Raw genomic sequence first — 23,119 nt, forward strand, 5'->3', positions numbered from 1 at the left:
AAGATGATGTTGCTCTACTTGATACAGCCCAGGTTACTCAGACTAACTTCCTGTCACACAGGAACTAAAAAGTACATACCAGTGCCCAAACACTGCACTATGGTAAGTAACCAGCAGGGGTCACCAAAGAACACTGAATGACGTCTGGCTTGGAACAACAACTTTGAACATCCACAGCAGTAAAATGCTGGGCCGCATATACTTGAATGTGCTCATATTTAACTTAATTATTTATTTATATTTATTTTATTATGATTGTTTCATTGCATTTATGACTAAACAACTGTAGTAATAACTGTGTATTTTTGTAACACCCACACTGCTTCTTGTCCTTTCCAGTAAAATGTTGCTATTTTGTTGTGAGGTAGAGGAGTCGTGTGAATTTCTCCTGTCCCATCTATGTTTTGGGATGTGATGGGAAGCAATTCAGAGCATTCAGAGGACTACAAGGTTCTGTGTTTCTTTCAATGTTATTGATAAGCAATAGCAATTAGCACTCAGCCTAGTTATCTACTTGTTATGTGAGATATGGTTTGTGCTGCTTTCGGTGTTGTCATTTTGTATCCTGCTATTATGTGAATTGTGATTATGATCGAAAATAAAACCCACTGAATAATAATGATAACAAATAAGGTAAGAAATGGAGCATATACAATGCAGGTAAAATGCAACATTTTATAAGAAGTACAGCAGTGCGTCACTGCGAGGCAAAGCACCAAAGTTTCAGGCCTGTAATAGAAAAGTCATAGCTACTTAAATGTTAAAGTGAAGACATTTATTTTCAGCTTTCTTTTCAATCTATTCAGTGAGCTGGCTCTCCTGATATCTAAAGGTAGTTTGTTCCACAGCTTTGGGGCATGATTGATAAAGGCTACATCACTGACTTTCTTTCAGCTGTTGTAGGGAACCTCCAGTAATCCAGCAGCAGATCAATGTTCTCATCAGTGTTCTTGAGGGCAAATAGTGAACAAGGGCGTTATCAGTGTAGTTTGGTCGTAGCCCATTAAGGACTTTGTATACAAACAGGACGACCTTAAAATCAATTCTAAATGTTACTGGAAGCCAGTGCAGAGCAGCTAAACCTGGACTAATGTGGTTCTGGTTAGTAGCTGAGGAAGTTAATTTCCTCAGATAACTAAAATAGCATTTCTCTTTTTGTTTTAGGCTGTAGGTTTTCAGTTTCTTCCTCATTTTACTTCAAGAAATTATTGCTCATCCATTTATTTATTGCCAAAAACAGTTAGTAATGGAGTCTTTAGCTGAATCATTTGGTTCAGCACAGATGTACAGTTGTGTGTCATCTGCATAACTATGGAAACATACATTGTGCTCTCTGATGATGACACCAAGTGGCAGCATATGTTCTAAAGCCAGACCGAAATTCCTCCATGCTATTGTTTCCTTTAAGAGTCAATTTGCACTGAAACTATCTTTTCCACTATCTTACTGATGAATGGAAGGTTGGATATTGGCCTGTAGTTAGTGAGTGCATTACTATCTAGGTTGGGTTTCTTTACTGCAGCTGTTTTAAACAGATGTGGGAAGATGCCTGTTTGCAGGGATGTATTTATAATCTTCAGGACATGACTTGAAACACTGAAACCACTTTAAAAATGCTGTAGGAACAGGGCCAACACATGAGGGCGATGAGTTAGACTCAGTGACTTGCAGAGCTCAGCTAATGTAATACAGGTGAATTTTCCCATGGTTCCATCTGTTTGACAGAGTTCGTTGGGGTTATCTGTGTTCACATCAGCAGCAGTTCTGGTTCTGATTGAGGTTATTTCGTTAGTGAAGAGCGATGCAAGTTCTTCACAGTTTGATGTGGAGAGCTGTGGGTGGGTGGGGGCAGTGCTGAGCAGCTGATCAATAGTGGAGAATATTATTCTAGAGTTTCCAGCATTCTCTGTACTAATCTTGAAAAAGTAATCTTTTCTTGCCAGATGTTTTACTTTGTTTATAGACAGTCATGGCTGTGGCTCAGAAGGTGGAGTGGTTGTCCACATATCAGAAGGTCAGCGGTTTGATGCCTGGCCCCTGCAGCCTACACATTGAAGTATTCTTGCAGCCTGCATTGAAGTATTCAATGTGTAGGCGAGATACTGAACCTTTAGTGAAGCAACAGTATTTAAAGCAGGTGACAAGGTATCGTCATAATTTTTTCAACAAGATATTGTTGAGATTGAATTGTTTCAAGGTATTGTTGAAATTCAGGCCTCTATTCAGGATTAATCTGTCATATGTATTGATACCAAGTGCAATCAGCTCTGAGAATTCCTGCATAAACACTGACGAAAACTTGGTGGTGGATGCAATGTAATGATGAGTGCTGATAATTCTGCTTTGAGCTCAAGAGCAAGATACGTAAATGACGTAAATTCACCCAGGTCAATGTCATTACACAAAAACTGTTTTAAAAAAAATGGCTGCTGTCCTCCTCCTTTCCTGTTTTGACTGACTGAGAGCTAAAAATGATCATTTGGAGGAGAAGCCTCTATCAGTGTTGCTACACCAGAAGTGCTCTTTAGCCAAGTCTCAACTAAAAACTCTAAAAAGGATGTTAGCCAGTGGGCTGACATTAGAAAGAGTTTGTTTCAGCTTTATGGATTCTGTGACAGGAAAGGTTCTTTCCGAGTCTGTCAAACTTGACATTAGTGACATCCTCACAGAGCACCAATGGGTGTCTATTCGCTGCTGTCATTGCGTTGGTCGGTTCCTGGAAAATATTGCTTCATACTCCCATTGACCCTCCTACCGCTGGAACAGCTGCATCAAGCCACCCAAAACACAGACGTGTAACACAGGAAGTTAAAAGTCCTCCTTCAAAATACAGGACGGAAATGTACCGCTATCAGACAGAAGGGACAAGACTGGGGAGATTAGAACAACTTGATTAATTCAAACACTAAATTGAAGGATAAAATTCAACAAAAGCAGGCCATGTAGCCGCAAAATGCTAATTTGATGTGAATGATTTCGCTCGCTAACAGAGGCTTTATTTTGTAATACGCAGGATGTTGCCCTTTGTAGAATAGCTGACTTTACTCTGATATCGGCGAACAAAACATAAGGTACAGACCTCCCAGCTTCGCGTTTATCCAACTCCTCCGCCAGCAACTGGGAACAGCTTTTATAAGGCGAATATAAAAAATGGAGGATTTGTCGTGAAGTGACAGGATTTAACACTCTGGATACTTTCCTGCCACTCGTATCCTCTGGACACTTGGACACTCCTTAATTTTTGTACGCTGGATGTGTACCGAGTTCAGCCGGAATCCCAGCAGACATTCCCTGGTGGTTTGGTAAGTTAACATGAGCACTTTGTGTTTTTCGGTCGATTCGTGAGAGTCGAAAAAGCCACAGTGGCTGTAAATGGAGCTCCTGTACGAGGCTGTGGCGGGTCAGTCAGAGTCGTTCAGAAAATCACCGCGCAGGAAACAATGTAGGATGACATTTAAGTAACAGCAAAACTCCGAGTAACACTACATCACCGTGTAAACAACAGCGACACGAACACACCGAGTACACACAGGACTGGAACCCAGCAGAAGCACTACAGACTGTGAGCTAGTCCGGAGAGAAACCGCAAAACTAAAAAGGCCGAGTGTAAACAGCACTTAGTTTGTGCAATGTGTTTCATTTTGCGGTGAATTATGAACGTGTTAAAGTGACATGATCATTAGCGGACGACAACAATCCTGAGGGAGCACAATACGATGCGTTCAAGTAGGAGTTAAGCAGACAAGCACAGAAACGATGGAGCCCACTCACTGTTATGAGACTGGCACCTCAGAAACTGCAGGTGGAGAATGAGTCCTCTGATCAGGATACTCATACTGACACTCTCTATCATCGTGATCAGCTCCTTTAAGTTAAAAAATAAAATAAATAAAAAAAAATCTACATTGAAATTGGGACCCTCTGAATACCTTCAAAGATTCCTGGTGGTCCTTGAACCCCCTTCACGAAGAGGCCTGTGAGGCATCAGTCACACACAAAGAGACCTTTCATGTGTCTGCTGAACAGTACTTAAGGGATAAGCAGTGGAAATAACATGACTGTTTGTGCTGTTGTAACTGTTCCTTGGAGTGTTTAACGTTGGTTAATGAACCAAAAAGATCCAGCTCTCGTCATTTGATATTAAAGTTGAGGGGCTGTCTGCAAAAAACAGACAAGTGACAATAAGAATGAGACAAAAAGGCTAAAAAATACCTATCCATGACTGAATAGGGACCAAAAATTGGACAACTGTAACTTATTCTGTTTCCAAACTAAAGAAGGTTTAGGTCTATACAGCAGACAGTGTCTAAACGCGTGATCAAGAGTGTATTCTTTTCCATATGAGTTCAGTTATTGACAGCAATTACTGACTGCAGTCATCCCTTTTTTAGCCTCAGTGTATAGGAAATGGCAACTGCTCTCAGTGGCCGAAACCCTGGTGGACGTGGGCCGAACCGAAGTAAAGGTAGGATTTTAGGCATCATTGATGCCATCCAGGATGCCGTGGGGCCACCGAAACAAGCGGCTGCTGACCGGCGGACGGTGGAGAAGACCTGGAAACTCATGGATAAAGTTGTAAGTTTGGAGTGACAAACCCGTCAAGTCTGTCTGCCAGATGGGAACAGTCATTTTTTTGTAGTTGCACATGGAAAGGTGGAGCTAATGCTAATGGGGTGCACGTGTGTTCACTGATCATATTTTGTGATTATGTATTGAATGACTTTAAGCATTCGTTTGAAACTATGTACTGTAATGTGACACCTGGCTGGCACATATTTATCAAACTCTATGATAACTCATTAATGAGGCATCGAAGAGCAGCAGAAGTCAATCAGATATACAATAAACATACTGGAGGTGGAGATGTGTATCTTTGCAGTGAAAGTAGTGAAGTGGTTTGCATGATGCTGTTTACATTATTGACTTGAACGACATCTTTGAGTTTGCCTTTGAGCAGAGCTTGAGCTCAATTTTCACAGCCATATAAGTTTCCATCTAATATGCATCTTGACCCTGCTTGGTTGTTGTGTCCAATGCTGGCTCGTTTCTGTCAGGTGGTAAAGATAAGTAAACGTTGGAGCATCAGGCTGGCATTCAGTAATGGATTTCTTTGCCACAGGTCCGCCTCTGCCAAAATCCCAGACTCCAGCTGAAAAACAGTCCACCATACATTTTGGATATCTTACCTGATGCCTACCAGCACCTGCGGCTTATACTGGGCAAATATGAAGAGAACCAGAGACTCACACAGCTCAGTGAGAACGAGTACTTCAAAATCTACATTGATAGCCTTATGAAGAAATCCAAACGGGCCATTCGGCTCTTCAAAGAGGGAAAGGAGAGGATGTACGAGGAGCAGTCACAGGACAGGTAAGAGAACTTTTGAAGAGAAAATTCTTACTCATTTTTATTTTTGTCCTTTTCCTGTCGAGGCCTTTGAGATGAAAATGGAGGCTAACTGTGCTCATGGTGAACAGAGGCTAATTGTATTGACCTGCCTTGACCTGGAAAACCACCTTCAAAGCGGTGATCCTGTGATGCCTTTGCAAAAATGGGCAGAAGGGAGTTGTGACAGTAGTTTAATAGATTATCATTCTGCTGACGATTTAAGCATAGTTTAAGTCTTCTTGGTCAAAACAGTTCTGAGGGTACAGGTTCAAGATTGCGTGCAGATTTCTGTGGGTTAAGCACGCAGTTGATGCTGCAGGATCCCCTCTGTTCAGCTCTCAGCGTCCTTTTAAAATAATGTAAGAGACAGGATGTGTCTGGTGTCACTGTGCTCATTCTCAGTCTCACTCACTAACAACCATGATAACACAGGCTGGACAAGAGAGGACAGTCAGAGCTATAGAAGTATTTAAACTTAAATGTGGAGTCTTCATCAGCATTTTTATTTCGATACATGGCTGATGGAAAATGTGTTTTGTCAATGTTCCATTTCCTCAAAACTAAAAGAAGCGACATTCTGTCTCACAGATGGCGTGAACCAACCTCCCACAGCATCAATTAAATCCAAAATGGACTCTTATCTGTCACATTTAGTGATACCAAAAAGTAGTTTTCATAAGCACTATGTCAAAAAACAAAAACTACTCTTAGTTCTAGAGCCCGCTATGTCTTAGTTAATTTGGAAGTTACTAATCTTCAAAGTAATAATTGTTATTTCGGACATGAAGAATTTACTCCAAAATGAGCTTGACTCAACAATATATGTTGTTATTTGATCTGAGGCCTGTCACCGCTACGATTCAGTACCTCAACACGGCTTGGCAGCAGAGGTACGACAGTAACGATGGCGTTGATGGCGATGATGATGATCATGGTGATATTAATTTAGAGGTTTGCCCATTTCACCAGGGTTACGCGTAGGACACCCAGCAGCTCAGGCCACTCCACGGGCCGCGTTGTAAGCTGCTCGGTTTGTGGCCTGTAACCGTTTGGCATGTCATCTTAACTTAAATCAGCCCACTGTGATTGTGGTGTGTTTGACGTGAGCCTGACTGACTCAGATTACTGAGAGAGTGGGAGGTGAAGATGGAAGAGTGAAAGTTAGGTGAGTTGGAGGGAGAAGAGAAAGCAAGGGCACAGTCATCAGAAAATAGGTGTTGAAGTCATTTTTGGTTATCTGTGTGCGGCAGCCAATGCTGCTGCACTTGCTTTTACTGTATGCTTTATCGCACAGCGCTTTATACTCCTAAACTCATTCATGCACAAATGCCCCATTGCTGTAGTACTGAGATAGTCAAGTTTCTGACTTGCTGACGGGAAGTGTGACATTGTTAATTCTCAAAAACAGCTTCTTTTTTCCAGCCATTTTTTCAGAATTTTGACAATGAAATTTGCTTTGAGTTTACACAATTTCCTTCTTAACGATAAGCTAAACACATTATGATGACTTTGGAGCAGGGAGTGAAAGCAGAGTGAGACCGGGGGGAATGGGAACTGCTAAGGAGTAAAATTGTATTGGATGATAATAAAGGACTGAGTAGACTGCCTCAGTACAGATCACTGCAGGTTTTGGATGCCATCGCACACATTTTTTCATTTTATTAAGTAGTTTTTTGCAAGTGAAGAGCTCGAGATGATCGAGGCTGTGGAAGGCTCCAGGGGTTCTCAGGGACTCTTTCTGATTGCCATGTGCAGAGCAAAGGGAAAATCCCCACGCACTTTACATCCTGTTCATATATTTCCTCTGGTTGATCTCTGAAATAGTCACCCGGCAGTGTTTGATCTATCTGTGTGAACACTCCTCTTGATTCTTTTTCTCTCTCAAACCTGAGCTCTTTGCTGTTGCACCAGTCATTAATTGCCTCTTCGTCCCAAAGCTCCTAATAGACTCGTGTTGGCTTTATCTATCACAGTGAAAACAGCAGCTTTAACAGTGGACACACCAGACATCGCTGCTGTCCTTACAGTAAAAGAGGAAGCAGCCGAAATCTTAAGATTTTTATGTTTATTTTTAATAACTGAATGCCAAAGTTAAATCACATGACAAGTTATTCAGTAAATTGTAATTTGGCCGTTTTTCTTGTGTAATTACATGATATTTCAAGATGCGACCAAAAACTGTGACACACTTTATCTCGACAAAAAACACATCACTACCCTCCACCTCCCTCATTTTAGGCAGGTTTAAACAGGCATTATTAGAAGTCGGCATACATGTCACTTCCCTTACTTAAATATAACACCTTTCTTGTATTAGATGTTAAGAGTCATGCAGGATGTGTCAGCTGATAGATGGCTGACATTGTTTTGAAGCAGTAAGAGAGGCGCAGTTTTCAAAGCAGAAGTACTTTAGAAAGTAATACTGCCATGCAAATACAGTGGCCAGGCCCTGTTGCATTACATGCACACATTATCGCATTACTGGCGAAAACGCTGTTGTGTGATGTTCCAGGATTTGATTTCATTTTTGACTCGTGTTGTTGACTTTATTGCATTTACTTTTATTACATTAGTGTAACCTGTTCCATTGTGGGCAGGTGTTGCTGGATGCTACGAGCGTTGTCTGTTCGAAGAGACTGAGTGAGACGTGTTTCACAGCTTCTCTTGTCTCCTCCGCTGCTTTGACACACACTTACAGACATTGTTACCTCTCCTATTTAAGGCTGTGCTGTTACTAATTTTGGAGGCAGAGGGTTGTCCTAGTGAACAGGAAGACCATCCGTCAACCAGCGGTCCTGTTTTAAAACTCAGTTGACTGTATGTGTCCTTTCTGACCCAGGGATTAATAAACAATATATTTTTTAAAATAAATTACTATACAAATATGGAAATGTACTAATCTGTTTTTTTTTTTTAAACTGATTATAATTTTGCTCCTTTATGTTCCTTCGTAAAATTAATTTTACATTAAGAAAATGTGCTATCACAGTGGTACTTCTACAATTAAACATACTGGCAATTGTTAGAGGAGAGTCAGGCCACAGGTTAATTGACTTGTCATAGCAGCAGTAAACCTGACCACTAAAAAACAGAAGGAAGAATACAGAACGCTGTTTTCACCCCTGAGTGTAATCATGTAATGCTGGAAATGCAGCAATAACAGTGATCAGAATGAATTCCATATCTCTCTGCAACCTTTTGTACAAGTCTAATCTCTAGGCAACCAGAGCCCACATAAAACACAGTTTTGGATTTTTTAAAATAGACCTTGGCCAGAACATTTCAGAAATCAGTGCAGTGTCAAATGACCATGGCCAAGCTGGCACTTGTGCAGACGCATAGTTGCAGCTTTCCTGCACGTCATGTATGTTATTTTGCTCTGTGAATTTGCTCGTTCATACTCAAATTTACTACCGAACACTGAATATATTACTGTTTACTCAATACAGTCCCTGTAACTCCTTGTCAACATGGCCAGATTATGAGGCAATGGGCCCCTGTGCACAGACATGTAAAAGGCTCCACACCCAGACGACTCAGGAGACACCCGCACTGAAACAGAAACCAAACAACTACAAACGATGCGCACATGTCTCTTTTTAGCTGTTTTAGGTCTCCTTCAGTGGCATTTTGCTTGTCAGTTCGCCTGTTCAGTAAGCATCCGTGCTTGTTAATGTCTCATTAGAGTGACCCTCTCTAAAATATTGAAGAAAAAAAATTGGTGTGTGAGCAGAGGGAGTTTTGTAAATAGACACATAGATCTGTTCCTCAGACAGAGGTGCACATCAATACAACAAATAATTACAAATGTATAGGACTTAATTGACATCAGACTGGACTGAACTGCTGGTTCTGTGTTATGGTAAACGTCAGTCAGCAGTGTCGTGTTCTGAAGTGGGAGGATGTGAAGAAACTCCTCGGTCTTTTTTTTTTTATCAGCAGCTCTGCAAGTGTATAGTAATGTTTTACACAACACACAGTGTCCTCTGACAAAGCTGCATGAAAGGAACAAATTCTCTTTGAGGAAATATTGAAGTGATCTCACATCTGGCATCATCCCTGTCTCCAGGGACATGGGTACCCATATGTGGTCTGCTGTGTCTTTGTTGTGCCTGTCTGGCACAAGTCTGTTTCATACGCTTGATTAAGTGCTCTGATCACCTCCAAACCTTTCTTCATGGCTGATTTAAGCCATCTGATGTTCATGCATCACACCCCCAGCCTTTTTACTTTGTCTTCATTGTCCTAGTCTCCACATCTGACCATCTGATCCCCCCATCCCACTGCATCTTTCTTTTCCACATGCTGAGCAAGACATGGATGTGATAAGAATATTAATTAGGAAATTAAAGGATGGAAGAAAATTGCAAACAGCCGTTCTTGTAAAAGAGTTTTCACAGAATGCACAGAAACGTTCTCTTCTTACTTTAAATGTTCTGTCTCTTTGAGTCTGTTTTGTCTGACCCCGGGGGAATAGACCACCCTCTTTTCTTTCTTTGCCTTTGTAGCCTCTTTTGAATCAAAATGCTGGAGAGCCCCTCGTGTGAGTCTGCAGGCTGTTTTATTAAATTAGGCAAATTGGCTTCCTTGACATTTTCTAGAACAAACCTTTGGCACCATAACACCTTGGCAATGACTGAAGTCCTACTCTCTGCATCAGTAAAGAGGAATCCGTGTAGAGGATGAGCTTTTGTTGAGTGTAGGAAAACTCCACTTCCTTCCTTAGCATGAGGTGTACCATAGTCAATCTGTCATGACTGCTGGCAGTTAATGGTTAAAACAGCTGGTGTAATTCTTCATTCAGCTACATTAATCTTTTCCCAGATGAAAACTCTTCTCAGGAGAGAGACCTGCAACCACAGCATAAAATGACATTGACAAACACGAGAGCGGTGGCTTTCCTAACCCGCCGCTGCAGAGGATCAATTCAGTGCAGGAGATGTCATTTGCAGCAGCTCAGCTGTAAAATATACCGTTGCTCTTTAAATGAGAACTCTGCCTCTGCTTTAGACATCTCTGTGCCTTTGCTCAAGGTTGGGTCAACCTGTCTTTTTTTTCCAGAGTGATCCCATAAAGCCAGGCTTTCATGGTCAATCAGTTAGCTTCAAGATGAGTAATTACACAATTACAGCCCTACCACCTAAGTGCTCATTTGGTACTGTGCCTGCTAGCGGTTGGTGGAGTAGATCAGATGTTGCTGTACTGCCACAAACAGTGCCTTTAATGGAACTCCATGTTATGTTTCTGTGATATTTTCTGTCAGGTCCATTGCAGGCTATGAAGATGACTGAAATTCTTGGAATAACGTATCCCATTTGCACACTTATAGACACTTATCCAGAGCACATTAGCAGCAGTGTGACTGTATACATTTTTAGCGTGTGTGGCCGCACTGCAAGCGTTCTCATGCCCCTCCATGATACTGCCTCAGAGCACATCTGAAGTGATTTGCACAGTAGAGCATTTTATAGTCCGCTTGACGTGCATGGCTTTAGCAGCTTCCTAAAGTGATTGTCAGCTGGATTAAAAGTGCACGTCTTTTGCCAGGAAGCAGAGTGTTGCAGATAAAAGACAATCTGAGCTCCCTTCCTCCTCGATCCATCTCCTTGCCTGCCTCCTCTGATTGTGAATAAATCCTGGTGGAGACATGTTGGAGGAACATGCTCAATATTTTGTAACCTTTGCTGTGACCAACAGTAATGATGGTGACTCTCTAACAATAGTATTTTGGGCTTTAAGAATGAGTGAAGACAAGGTCTAGATGACTCCATCACTTACAGGAATTATATTCTGTAGAGAAATGAACCACATACAGACCAAGAGTAGAGTAGAGCTGTGATTTGCTTACCAAGCTACAGTGCAGCTCAGTGCTAAGTAGCATTGCCAGTTCATTGTTTTTTTTTTTTTTTTTAATTTAGAGGGAAATGTGCTTGAGTGGTGTACTATACCAAACAAAGTCATCATTCAGAATTATGCATCAGGAAATGTTTAGAAATCATGACCAATGTTCTTTTGAGCTCAATAGGAGTCTGGCAAGTACAAGTAGTTCTAGTTCAAGGAGAAAAAGCAGTAGCTGAGTGAAGAGTTGTTTGTGATATTAAATGAAGATGCTGTGAGGATCAGACTGTAAATAAAGTTCTGGGGTCTTATGACTTTAGCATTTGTACGACTGCCAACAAGTTGAAGCTTGATTTTCCCAGTATATGAAGAGTTTACTGTTGAGCTGAAATGGAGGACTGCTGTCCATTGCTGAAACTTTATCACTGAGAGAATGAACACCTTACATTAAAACAGGGGTGGGGAACCGTTTTCAAGGACCATCTCAATTTTTATAACATCCTTTGGGGGGCATACTGAATTATTAAACACATATCACACTAACCTCTGCAGTGGCTGTAACTGCTTCTGTTTGGCGAGGTGTCTGATGTCAGATGATGCTTTTCCAGGTTTGGCTCAGTCGGTCTTGAGTGGAACAGAGTCACTTTTGAAAAGAACTGCTCACAGTAGTAAGTTGTCCCAAACAGACATGCAAACTTCAGTGCACGTCTCCTCAGAATGGGAAAATCCTCATGACGTACATGCAGTTTGTAGAACTGGAGCAGAGGAGGTTGCTGTTCCTAACTTTGAGCTTGTCGTTGCAGCTCAGGGATTTCATGTTGTTCAGGCATCAGCTGGTTCCACATTAAACAGCGGATCAAATATGTTCAGTTCCTTTTGTTTACTTTTCATGTCCTGAAACCACTCACCAAGTGCCTGAAGGAGTTTTCATACTCACCAACATCTTCACATGTCAGAGCAGGCTTTTGTTCTGTTTGTGTTTCATCTTTCCAGTTGCTCTTGCCACAGCTTTAATTTCACTTCAAATGATTTCACTTTGAAAGCAGAGAGCTGAGAAGCTAGCTGGAGCTTGAGGTTGAGCTCTGAGAGGTTCTTGCTAATGTCCACCATAAAGTAGCATGTTTCAAGCTCTAATGACACTCCGGATCGGCTTTTGTCATCAGTCTGAGCTCATCCCCACAAACTAACGTAGACACACTGGCTCACCCTTTTTCCTCAACATTTGTGCACGGTGCATTCAGGAACCACCTGGGAGGATGTGTTAGTGTACTGATTTTCCGTTATTTTGTTTTATTACTTAAATAAAGGAATTGCTGTTTAGCCGTTTTACAATTATTTTTTTGTATTTCTGAGATGTTGCCAGGGCCACATACAGCCTGGAGGCCGGACATTACCCACCACTGCATTAAACCCTAAGTAGATGTTCCATATAACCTCAAACAGTAGTTACCAGCTCTGTTACGGGTGTTAAATTTCTTCTGTTGTGCACTTTGGTTTGTAGCGCTTACTAAAATGATGTATTTCAATTGGTTTCCTATCGACTGTGGTACGCTGTGCTGAAACCTCTGAAGTCAGACACATCCAGGCAGACTTGACAGCCTTTCACAAGAAAAAAAAAAATCTTGTCATTAGTAATTTATTTACCTTCATTTTTAACATACCAGCTTATCACAGGAAAGTCATATCACAGTGTAACCATGGAGACATCTAATTTACCTCACGTTGATAACTGATAATCTTTAGCTTTAAATAAATCCCATTGTTTGTCATATTTATGCAAACTTTCTGTGTTTCGAAATTTTCCGTGTAGTTGGTCATTGGCCATTATAGAGTTAATGACAGCACTGGCTTCTATTAAAAAAAAAAATAAATCCATTTTTGAATGCCTCATTCATGTTACCAGTGCAGGGTGTAGGTGGATAGATGGAAGTGATGTGCTTGAATTACTGAGCTGAAAGGACAGGAAGTGTTTCCTGGTGAATCAGGATCACACTGTCAGCGGTGGTGTGAAACGAGCCTGTTCTGTCTTTCATTTGATACTGACTGTATATTTTTTTAAAGCTCTGTTTCTCCAGATCCCCTTTCCTTTGATTGTATTTAGTTACAGTCCGCACATATTTTTTTTATAAATACTTAAGTTCTTTGATCTCTAGAAGCAACATGTATAATCCTTAATGCGAATGTACTTTGGTATCACTTCCACAGACTTCACGTCCTCACATGTCTGTACGTCACAGCTACTAGGCGTGCTTTGAAGTGATGATGCCACACGCGCCATGGAAAGCCTTAAAGGCCTGAGCCTGGCTGAGATGAGTAAGCTTCCAGAAAGTAAAACCATCTGGGGAGGAAGTGGAGCACCAGAGGAGGAAGCCAGAGCGCTTCAGTCTGGAACCAATAGGCTCAGAGCACGGGGGAGGTGTGTGTGTGTGTGTGTGAGATTGTGTGTGTGTGTGTGTGTGTGTGTGTGTGTGTGTGTGTGTGTGTGTGTGTGTGGTAAGGAAGGATCGTTGCTAGGCTTACTCACTGTGCTCTGACTAAGGTTTTGTCTCAATCTGTTGACACACATTGTATGGAATGACACGGAGGAGTAAAACCTTCATGACTTGATGAAGTTAAAACCATGTATTTCACAAACTCCATCATGACATTTACTTCAACTGCTGTACCGAAAGATTACTAACACAACCTTTATCACCTCTCGCTCACACCCATGCATACACAGACTACACAATGGAGTTTGACTGATACATGCTCCCAGATCATTTGATACCATCGCTCGAATCTGATCTGGCCTTGTTGTATGGAGTTTGTACATTGTCTTAACTTAATGTCCAGAGACACTGGACATTAAGTTAAGTGGTTATTGAGTGAATTACTACATATGAGCCAAAACATTCCTGTTAACTGGCTCCTGTCCCAACTTGTTCGAAGCGTGTTGCTGCATCAAATTCAGAATAAGCAGAAATTTACAAAAATCATGATTAAAGTTTTACACATAAAACAGGACCTCAAAAGACATTTGGTTAAGTGTATACTAAAAAGTTCCGTATTAAGTTATACAAAAATCTAGACAGCATCAAAGCTGGTGAACTTGGCTTTTCTGGAGGGTTTCTGTCAAACTCTCACCATTAGCCAGTATTTTAACAGTAAGCGTTGGGTGTATGTCTATTTCTGGAGAGAGGGACGAGATATCTGTTGTTTCCTCCTGCTCACCCATCCATTATGCATTCAGAGCTTCTGAGTCAGGATGACCGAGCTCAGACAGAAAATCATTGTGAGCACAGTCTCTTATGGTTTTGTATTTTTCCCCATTCTTCACCTTTCTTGCTTGTTATTTCTCTTGATTGATGGCCTCAGCTGTTTTTCACTTTGTTTCAAATGAAATGCTTTTAAGTGCTCATTTTCCCTCTTCTCTCTCTCTGTCTTAATGGATGTGTTCTGTAGTTTTTTTTTTGGCAGCAAATGATTTGCCTGAATAATTGATGCTAATAACAATCCTAAAAAAAAAACAATAAAATCAGGAACTGGACCGGCTGTCTGCGCCCTCCGTCTGTCTGCTTTGACACACCGTGTGTTTTCACCCAACCTTCCACTCCACCACCTCTCCTCCTCACTCTGTAGTCTTATCTTCATCCTCATCGCAGCTGTTTGTTCCCTGCCAGCCTCCATCTTACCCTCTGGCTTATTCAGTGTGGCGGCAGCGGCAGCATGTATGCGATCTGATAGACATCTCATCTGTCTGACAGTCCCTTTGTGAAGCCATTACAGTCTCTCATGGCCACTCTGCTCTCACCTTATCTCTGCTGTCAGCTGCATGAACACACCCAAACACAAATACACAGATAGAACAAGAAGACTGGCCTCTCCTCGGCGTGAAGCTTTACCTCCCCACCCTCATGCCCCAGCTTTGACCTTTAACCTCCGGGCCTCATGACCCTATCTCCTATCTCAGACAACCTCTGAATTTAAGCAGGTGTATAGTTTTTATCTACCATCATCTCCCCTTCCTTTCTCTTATACAGGGATCCAGAAACATTGTCTCCGCCTTGATGTCATTTTGCCCCCCACGTGAGAGAAATGTTGCAGTTTATGATTATTGATTTGTGTAACTTTCTGACTACAGTGACACTTCAGAGGGCCGAGGGTCACAGTGACCTTACAGCTCATCAAAATGGGACAAATTGTTGTAAATGAGGCTGTTATGAAAGAGGGAAACATTTCTAGTATCTTTTTGGATACATTTCTATCACTATTAATGAACTGTCAGATCATTATTTTGCGACTTCTCTCATAGTGGCCCAAGTGTTTTAGAGGAAAAGGTACAGTGTCGTAGTGAGCTAGAGGAACAGCAGTTTGTGACGGAAGATCGTGATGTCGTTCAGGTGACAGGAAACCAGTAGAGACTGCGGGAGGTTGAGCTGCACTACTGCAGGTGTCACCACAACAACGATGTGACACCGTGTCGGCCGGTGTCAGCGAGTGTGTCACTTTGTTGTAAAGTTGTTTGACTGTAAGCTTTCGTTTAATTTCAAAGGAGGCTGAACGTGGATTTTTTGAACGTTTTGGTGGAAGCCTGTTCTGTATGGTTTCATTTGGAGCCTTCGAAGGATGTCTGTAACAGCTACGTGTTAGTGAGCCAGCAGTTTCTGGCCACCCTGCTCCACACACTGAGTACATTAGCCTTAATGAATGGGCTGGCTTTCCTGCGGTGCTTGTCAAACAGACAGCAGAGGCGGATTATACAGTTGGTCTAATGGCACAGGGCATGGCAAGGACAAATGAGGAAGACTAACGAACCAAACCATGTAGAATGCTATTGCAGAGGACTTTAACATACAGTCTTCCCTGCGCTTTGTGTCCCATCTCATTGTCAGTGTGCAGTGCGGTCTCATGGTGCAGTAAGAGAAATATTCTCACCAAAAACACCACAAATACATGGTACAGCACAAAATTCATTCTGTTTGTTTCAGGGTGTTTGGGAGCTGAGCCCTGTTCCACAACAAGACTGGAAATTGAGTTCAAATCACAACTATTACATAAGCATCTGCAGCCTTTCCCTCTGCATCCCAATGGAGAGTTTTTGGCTGGTCCCTGGTTGATTAGAGGCCTAATGGTGACCGGAGAGCATGAAAGCATGAGCATGAAATTACTGAGACGGGCTTGGCTTTGTCAGTGCAGACACACACACACACACACACACACACACAGACAAACTGGAGTATATGCTACCACCAAGGCACAGAACCTTTGATTCTCTCTTATCTCACTTTAAACTGTTCTCCCCCTTTTTTTACTTCATTTCAGTCACTACTCTGCAAATGCAATAAATGGCAAAACTGTGTGTTACTTGACATCTCGATAAATCTAGTATGAAGAGAACATCTGGTGTTTGCTGTCAATGTATTTTCTAAATAGCTTATGCTTCTCGCAGTCACAGTCACCAGCTGAGTCATATCACTGTCAGCTATGCTGAATACAGCACATGCAAATGCTGTCCATGGGTGGAAAATGACATGAAGTACACAGCATCTGCTATGTCAGAAATAATTTGAATCAAACAGCACTGAGTTTGATTAGCCTTGGTATGCTATCTGTAAAATAATGCACTGAAATCATAAATAAATCATGCCTGCCTCACTTTGTAACTACCATCTAGACCGAACACAGCACTGTACTGCAATTCAGTACTTTCCACATGAGTCAGCAGTCCAATGTATGTCAAAGACAGGTTTATGTGGACAACACTTCTGTTGGTTGCACTGTATGTTGCCAGTCCAGAAAGCATACTTTGGGAGGTATTATTGAAAAGAGGGTTAGTGTTAATTACAATATGCCATTGTGATGGCATATTGTAACTAATGATGCCATGAGCTCTACAGCAGCGTCCCTCTGAATGGTGTCTAGACACTGGTGGTGGTGGTGAAGGCGTGAAGAGCAGTTGAGAGGTTGAAAACTGAAAGAAATGGTCATCAACACTGAGAGCAGCAGAGAAATGAGCGGTTTGAAAGTTTGACAGTAATGCTGTGATTGGCTCAAAGAGGTTGTAGTAAAATGTGATGGTTTTAACTGAAAGAGTGAGTTTTCTTAGTCAGCTGATTGAGTTGGAAGCAAAGAGAGAGAGAGAACTCTGAATCAATTCAAAAACTGTTTGCTTAAAACAGATTGTTTGACGCCATGTCAACATTCAGAAACAAAGAAATAAATGTAAACAAATGAAAATAAATAAACAAACAGAATTTTTCTCAAAAAATCGGGTTATCATTCACGGCAGAACACAAAACATTCTTGTAGCACCACATGCTTATAAACCTTTCCATGTTGTTTGTTCATCTGAGAAAATTGAAATCCACTTTCAGTCTGGCCTTCATCATCCTGGCAAATGCAGTATTCACGTCAGAGTCCACAGAGCCTTCCATCTCACTCCGTCTGCTGAGGTAGATTTTTGCTTTACCCAAAACAAATTCGATAACAGACATTTTATTCACTACTTTTGGTTGAAGCCAAGGTTGACAAACAGTGATAAAGAGTGAGGGCCAGCTCTGCGTTGGCCCTCGTAGAACAACTGTGCCACCTCTGGTCTCTCATGGAACTCCTTTTTCAAGAGCTCCTCCTAGAAGGCTGCTGCACATCCATGAGTCTCAGCAGACACTGGTCAGTGTTGGACTGCAGGGGATGCACAGGTTCTTTCTGTCCATTTTTACGTGTGAGAGCAAAGTAAATGTGAGAGGGACAATCAATGCTGGCAACAGTTTGGAAACGGGGGCGAAGTGGAGCACCTTGAACAGAAAACCCCAGCAGGTCAGACATAGCTGACTTTTTGTTTTTGAGAACTTCAATATGTTCTTTGTCTCTGTGGAGACTGCTAAAGCTCCACTCTTTCTCCCTCCAGAGCCTTTACAGACCTGGTCATGTCCCTTAGTGACATTGAGAGTGTATGGAGGCACAGAGGTTTTATTTTACCCTTTCATATATCACACCACTGTTGTTATGTGTGTGTGTTAAGTGTATTCCAATTTTGTCTTTGTGGAGTTATTCCAATGAAACTGCAAGCATTTTTAAAAACATCAAAAATAAAATTCTGTACAAGAGACTGATTCTGAAAATAAATATGAAGTACATTGGTCTGATTTTTGAAACAGTAAAATCTGTCAAGCCTAGCCAACATAAACAGTTACAATTACCATGAACCTAAGTATGTTGATGCTGATTGTGATGAAAAGCCTGCAAGCGCCACAGAAGTCATTAGCCCCAATTAACATAACAAGACAACACCTGGAGGCTCCATATGGCTCTGGATGGTTTCTGTCTACAGCTGCGTTTGCAGTACAGTTTAAGTACATTACAGTACAATACAGTTAAGAATCTCCATGCAGGTTCATTCTCACCTGTGCTGTGTTTCTTTAAAACCTAACCTAACCCTAAAGAAAATGAAAATGAAGATCTCTTGACATTTGTTTAAAGGCAGAGAGGAACATGCCGAAAAAGGACCAAACTGAACCATGTTTGTTGTTTGTTGTTGTTGCATCAGTTTTTTTTGAGATGACAAACCTCTTGTTCAGGAAAGATGGTTGGCCAGTGCATTGTGTGTTTTCCATGAAAAGTTTCACTTACTCAAAGAACACCTTTGAATCTGGGAAGAAATCATCAACTTTAATTAATCTCGTGCCTTTTGTGTTTTGTAAAAAAAAAGGCCAGATTCTGGTGTTGGAGTAAACACTCCCTACATCCACCTGTGTGTTTACAGATCCCCTCCATCTTTCAGCGTATTCATTAAACTGTCCTCTGACTGAGAGGAAGAACACATCAGGTTTATCTTCGGCACTTTTCTAGCTTGTTTGTGGTTTGATTTGTTTTCTGAATTTTTCCTTTTGATCGATACTTTGGAAATATCATCAATCATGACTTCCTCATCAGACAGCACTGACACTCTGCTTGCAGTGTGACCAGTATTTTCCTTTAACTCGGGTTGTGTTTTACTTTGTTCCCCTGATCATTGTCAGCACTTTTCGTATGTAACAGTCTCACCGACAGCTAGAATACACTCTTCAACTGAGCACACGGCAGCCAGAGAAAGTTTGATGGCGTGTTAGTTTGTGGAAATCGGAGCCTCTGCCTGCAGCCATGCTGACCAGCCACATCGGCAGCTACTGCCTCCACAAATGAAGAGAACTCCTCCACAGAAAGTGAAACAAGAGTAGAAAAACAAGCAAAAAAAAAAAGTGTTAGAAATCTCACACAATCCAACAGGCTCTCAGAAGCACTCACCACGCCCACTTCCAGCGTGCGGTCGTATAGAGAAAGATGATGGAGATACAAGACAGAATCCAAAAAAGTTGGGTCACTGTGTAAAATGTAAATGAAACACTTTTTGACATATATTCAATTTAAAACAATACAAAGACAATATATTTAATGTTTCAATCATCAACTTCAAGCTGGGACAGGGGCAACAAAAGACTGCTAAAAAAAACCCCACCTGTTTCACATTCCACAGATAAACATGAATTCTCACCAAATGCCTGAAGGAGTTTTCACACTCAGCAGTGTATTCAGATGTCATAGCAGGCTTTGGTTCTCATAGAGCAGGAACATGCACAGTGTTACCTCTTTCCAGTTGCTCTTGCCACAGCTTTAATTTCACTTCAAATGGTTTCACATTGAGAGCAGAGAGCTGAGAAGCTGGCAGGAGCTTTAGGTTGAGCTCTGAGAGGTTCTTGGTAATGTTTACCATGAAGGCCAAATCACACAGACACTTGCTATCACTGAGTTTCCACATTAGGTTTTCCTTCATCTCTATGAATACAAACTGACACTTTGAACAATTTTATTTTGTGGTGCTAGCAGCTCTGCAGCAGCAACAAGGCACTCCTTCATAAATTCTCCCTCTGAATGCGGTTTCAGCTTTTTAACTACTAGCTCGCTCACCACAAAACTTGCCTGCATTACAATATGGTTTTGTGAATGCTTGAGATTAGTCTTTTTTGTCACTCCGAGTTCGTGCCCACATGCTAACTTAGACACACTGGCTTGCCTTTTAAATCATATGTCCATTCCTCTTGGTAAGTGTGACACTCATCTACTTACATTTTGGTTGACAGGTGCCCTGATGCATTGACTGATGTCAGCTGCTCCGTGTATGTTGTATTGAGGGACTGCTTGGAACAACATCATTTTCTCTATTGTTGACAAAAAATAATGGCTTTTTCAGTATTTATGAATTGCCACACAGGCAGGCTTGTAGTGCATTTTCTACACTACAAGCAATTTCTTTCAACTGCACCTTTAATGTGAGAGACAAGAAACATACTCGTCCACTGAAGCTCTGATATTTCCCAGAACTCTCTTTTTAATAAATAATTATGAGGAATCAGTGTTCTCAAGCCAGAAGGGAAAGAACTTAACCACACTGCATGTGGGTGTCATTTTACATGGTTTCACTGCATCAATTGGCACTTCGCAGAAGAAAACATCAAAAACCTGCCACACACAGACACAGACGCTGAGATTATGCAACTGCCATCATTACTGGTAACATTTGCGCAAACGTAACTGTCAATGAGTATGTACCTGCCGGATGCGATGGTGTTGATCATTAGAAGGAAATTAAAGGAAATTAAACTCCAACAAGACTGCATTAGTGCAGCACAGTGCTGACTCTGTAGTGATTGATTTAAGATATGTCTTTAAAATCTGAAATGTGTTTTGGACCCTTTGCAACAGAAAGTGGGGATATGTCACTGCTAAGCATGCATTTCGTTTTCTTTTTTAGTTAACAAATCTCATGTGAAGACCCAAACCAGCAATATGTCAGTCCATCTCTTAATACTGTCTGACTTGCCTGCACTGCCTCTCAGCCACAAACCCATAATGCTATGACCAATTAAAAGTTCTTTTCAATCATTGTGATTCCAACAAAACAGTAATTGTCATGGGTGATTTTAATATTAAGAGGAAAGAAAAGGAAAGATCACAAATCTCTTCAGCCTAGTAGAATAACCCGCCATTCAAATACAAGAATTGATTTATTGTTCATGAATTGACGTGAAGACCCATAACCAGCCTGTCAGACCCTAATGCAATATTTTTTGCCAAGACAGCTCACAAAACAACATGTTTTCAAATTCATTTTAAACTACATCCAAAAACCTTGAGGGAGCGCTGAAAGAGGTTGATTGAGGTAAAGTCATTACAAGTGGGGACATTGAGAGTGGCTTCATTGTGCACCAATTAATGAAATGATGGTGTCATTCACTAGAAATAAGAGTCAAAATAAAAGAAAGGGGAACAATCTGCCCTGGCTCAATTATGAATGTAGGAAACCGATGAAAGAAAGAGACCAGTTTCTTCAAAAATCTTTGAAGTCTGCTCTGACCTGACTAACAAAAATTCACCTCAGTGAGAAACAAAGTAATACAGACTATATTAAAGGCCAAAGCAAATTTCTTTATGCAAATGGAATGGAAAAAACTTATACTACAGTATTGAGAAATTAATTGGGAAACAAAACAAACAAACAATAAAGAATTAGATCTCCTCCTGGTTATATCAAAGGTAACTGAGAAGTGGGATGCCAAGCAACTGACTGGACAGCTAAATAAAGGTGACACCCCTCTGCATCCCATGCAATTTGGGTTCTGTTCGCTCCATTCCACAGAATCAGCAAGGTGTATCTTCTTAGACAGTCAAATGCTTACTGGACAGTAAAGTCAAATGAGTGCTGTCTTGGGGCTGGCTTTCAAGTCTTAAAGGCATTTGATACCATTGAACACCAGGTTCTTTTATCTAAATTCACAAATTAAAATTTTTCTGAAGAAGTTATCCTGTGCATGAAATCATGAAATCATATTTGTCCAACCAAAAGAAATGTGTGTGTGTGTGTGTGTTAATGGCACCAAATGTCCTAACTAGAATGTCCTCTTGGATCCCACAAGGCTGTATTCTTGAACTAATTTTATTCACATTATATATTATATATATAAACAATCTACCTAGTGCATATCAAAGCATCAATATTCAAAAGTATGCAGATGATACAGTTATTTATACCTCCAAAAGACATCCAATTCTTACATCCAGTGGCAAAAACCAAAACTTTTAGCCGATTACATTGTACTTTGTTGCATTACCTGAGACACTGTGGTCAGAATCTCAGGTGGAACTCATTGTTATATTGTTAACTTTTTATTTTTAGGCTTAGCTCACTTATTTTTTTAAGTTCCTTTTTTTATTTCCAGTTTTCTGTCACAGTTTGATTATGTTTAGGCAGCAAAACTACTTGGTTAGTTTCAGGAAAAGATCATGGCTGAGGTGAAAATAGCCACGTTCACAATGTTAACCATGTGATAGAAAGGCTAACTTCTCACGTGTGTGTATTTTTATGGTCTTTTTCACGTAGTCGCAAAGCTGACATCGCATAGCATGATTGGTCAGTTGCAATGATGGTCCTGGAGCAACATAATTATAGAAGTCATTCAGTCAAACAGCACCCGCCAGTCAAAGAAGAACATAAGAGAGATGGAGTATCTGCCAAAAAGGCTAAAAGTTCGTACACATATTTCACCAAATGGGAGGTGGCTTAGCTGTTCTCAGTGAAGAGCTACGTCCATTAAAGTCACGCAAGGGGAAGCAAAATACCCAAGAGGCACAGAAACATGCTTCACCAATGACTGCAGTTATTTCTTCTACCCATTTTCATAATCACAATCTCCAACCAATTGTCTCTCTTGCCAGCAGCATCTCTCACAATCACAACTGAAGCATCAAGAAATGTGCATCAAGCTCAGAGAGGGCCAAAACTCAACAGCATGTTAGAGGACGTGATTTTATCTAGTTTAATTAGTTTATTTTCTAATGTGTAGCTAAGTAGGTCTTTTAATAGACTTTCATGTTGAAA

At 41.0% G+C, this 23,119-nt stretch overlaps 1 protein-coding gene across 1 annotated transcript in view; it reads left to right on the forward strand.

Annotated features, from left to right (window-relative positions):
* Nucleotides 1–3,085: 3,085 nt before the first annotated feature.
* The window catches only part of cblb (Cbl proto-oncogene B, E3 ubiquitin protein ligase), a 67,289-nt gene continuing 47,255 nt past the window's right edge, over nucleotides 3,086–23,119 (forward strand). The window contains exons 1-3 of the mRNA XM_076749754.1: nucleotides 3,086–3,302; nucleotides 4,392–4,575; nucleotides 5,120–5,370. Coding sequence (XP_076605869.1) covers nucleotides 4,408–4,575; nucleotides 5,120–5,370 — 419 coding nt within the window. The 5' untranslated portion in view covers nucleotides 3,086–3,302; nucleotides 4,392–4,407. The remainder of the gene's footprint in view (nucleotides 3,303–4,391; nucleotides 4,576–5,119; nucleotides 5,371–23,119) is intronic.

This window comes from Chaetodon auriga, chromosome 15 (genome assembly GCF_051107435.1).
Source record: "Chaetodon auriga isolate fChaAug3 chromosome 15, fChaAug3.hap1, whole genome shotgun sequence".
Taxonomy (NCBI): domain Eukaryota; kingdom Metazoa; phylum Chordata; class Actinopteri; order Chaetodontiformes; family Chaetodontidae; genus Chaetodon; species Chaetodon auriga.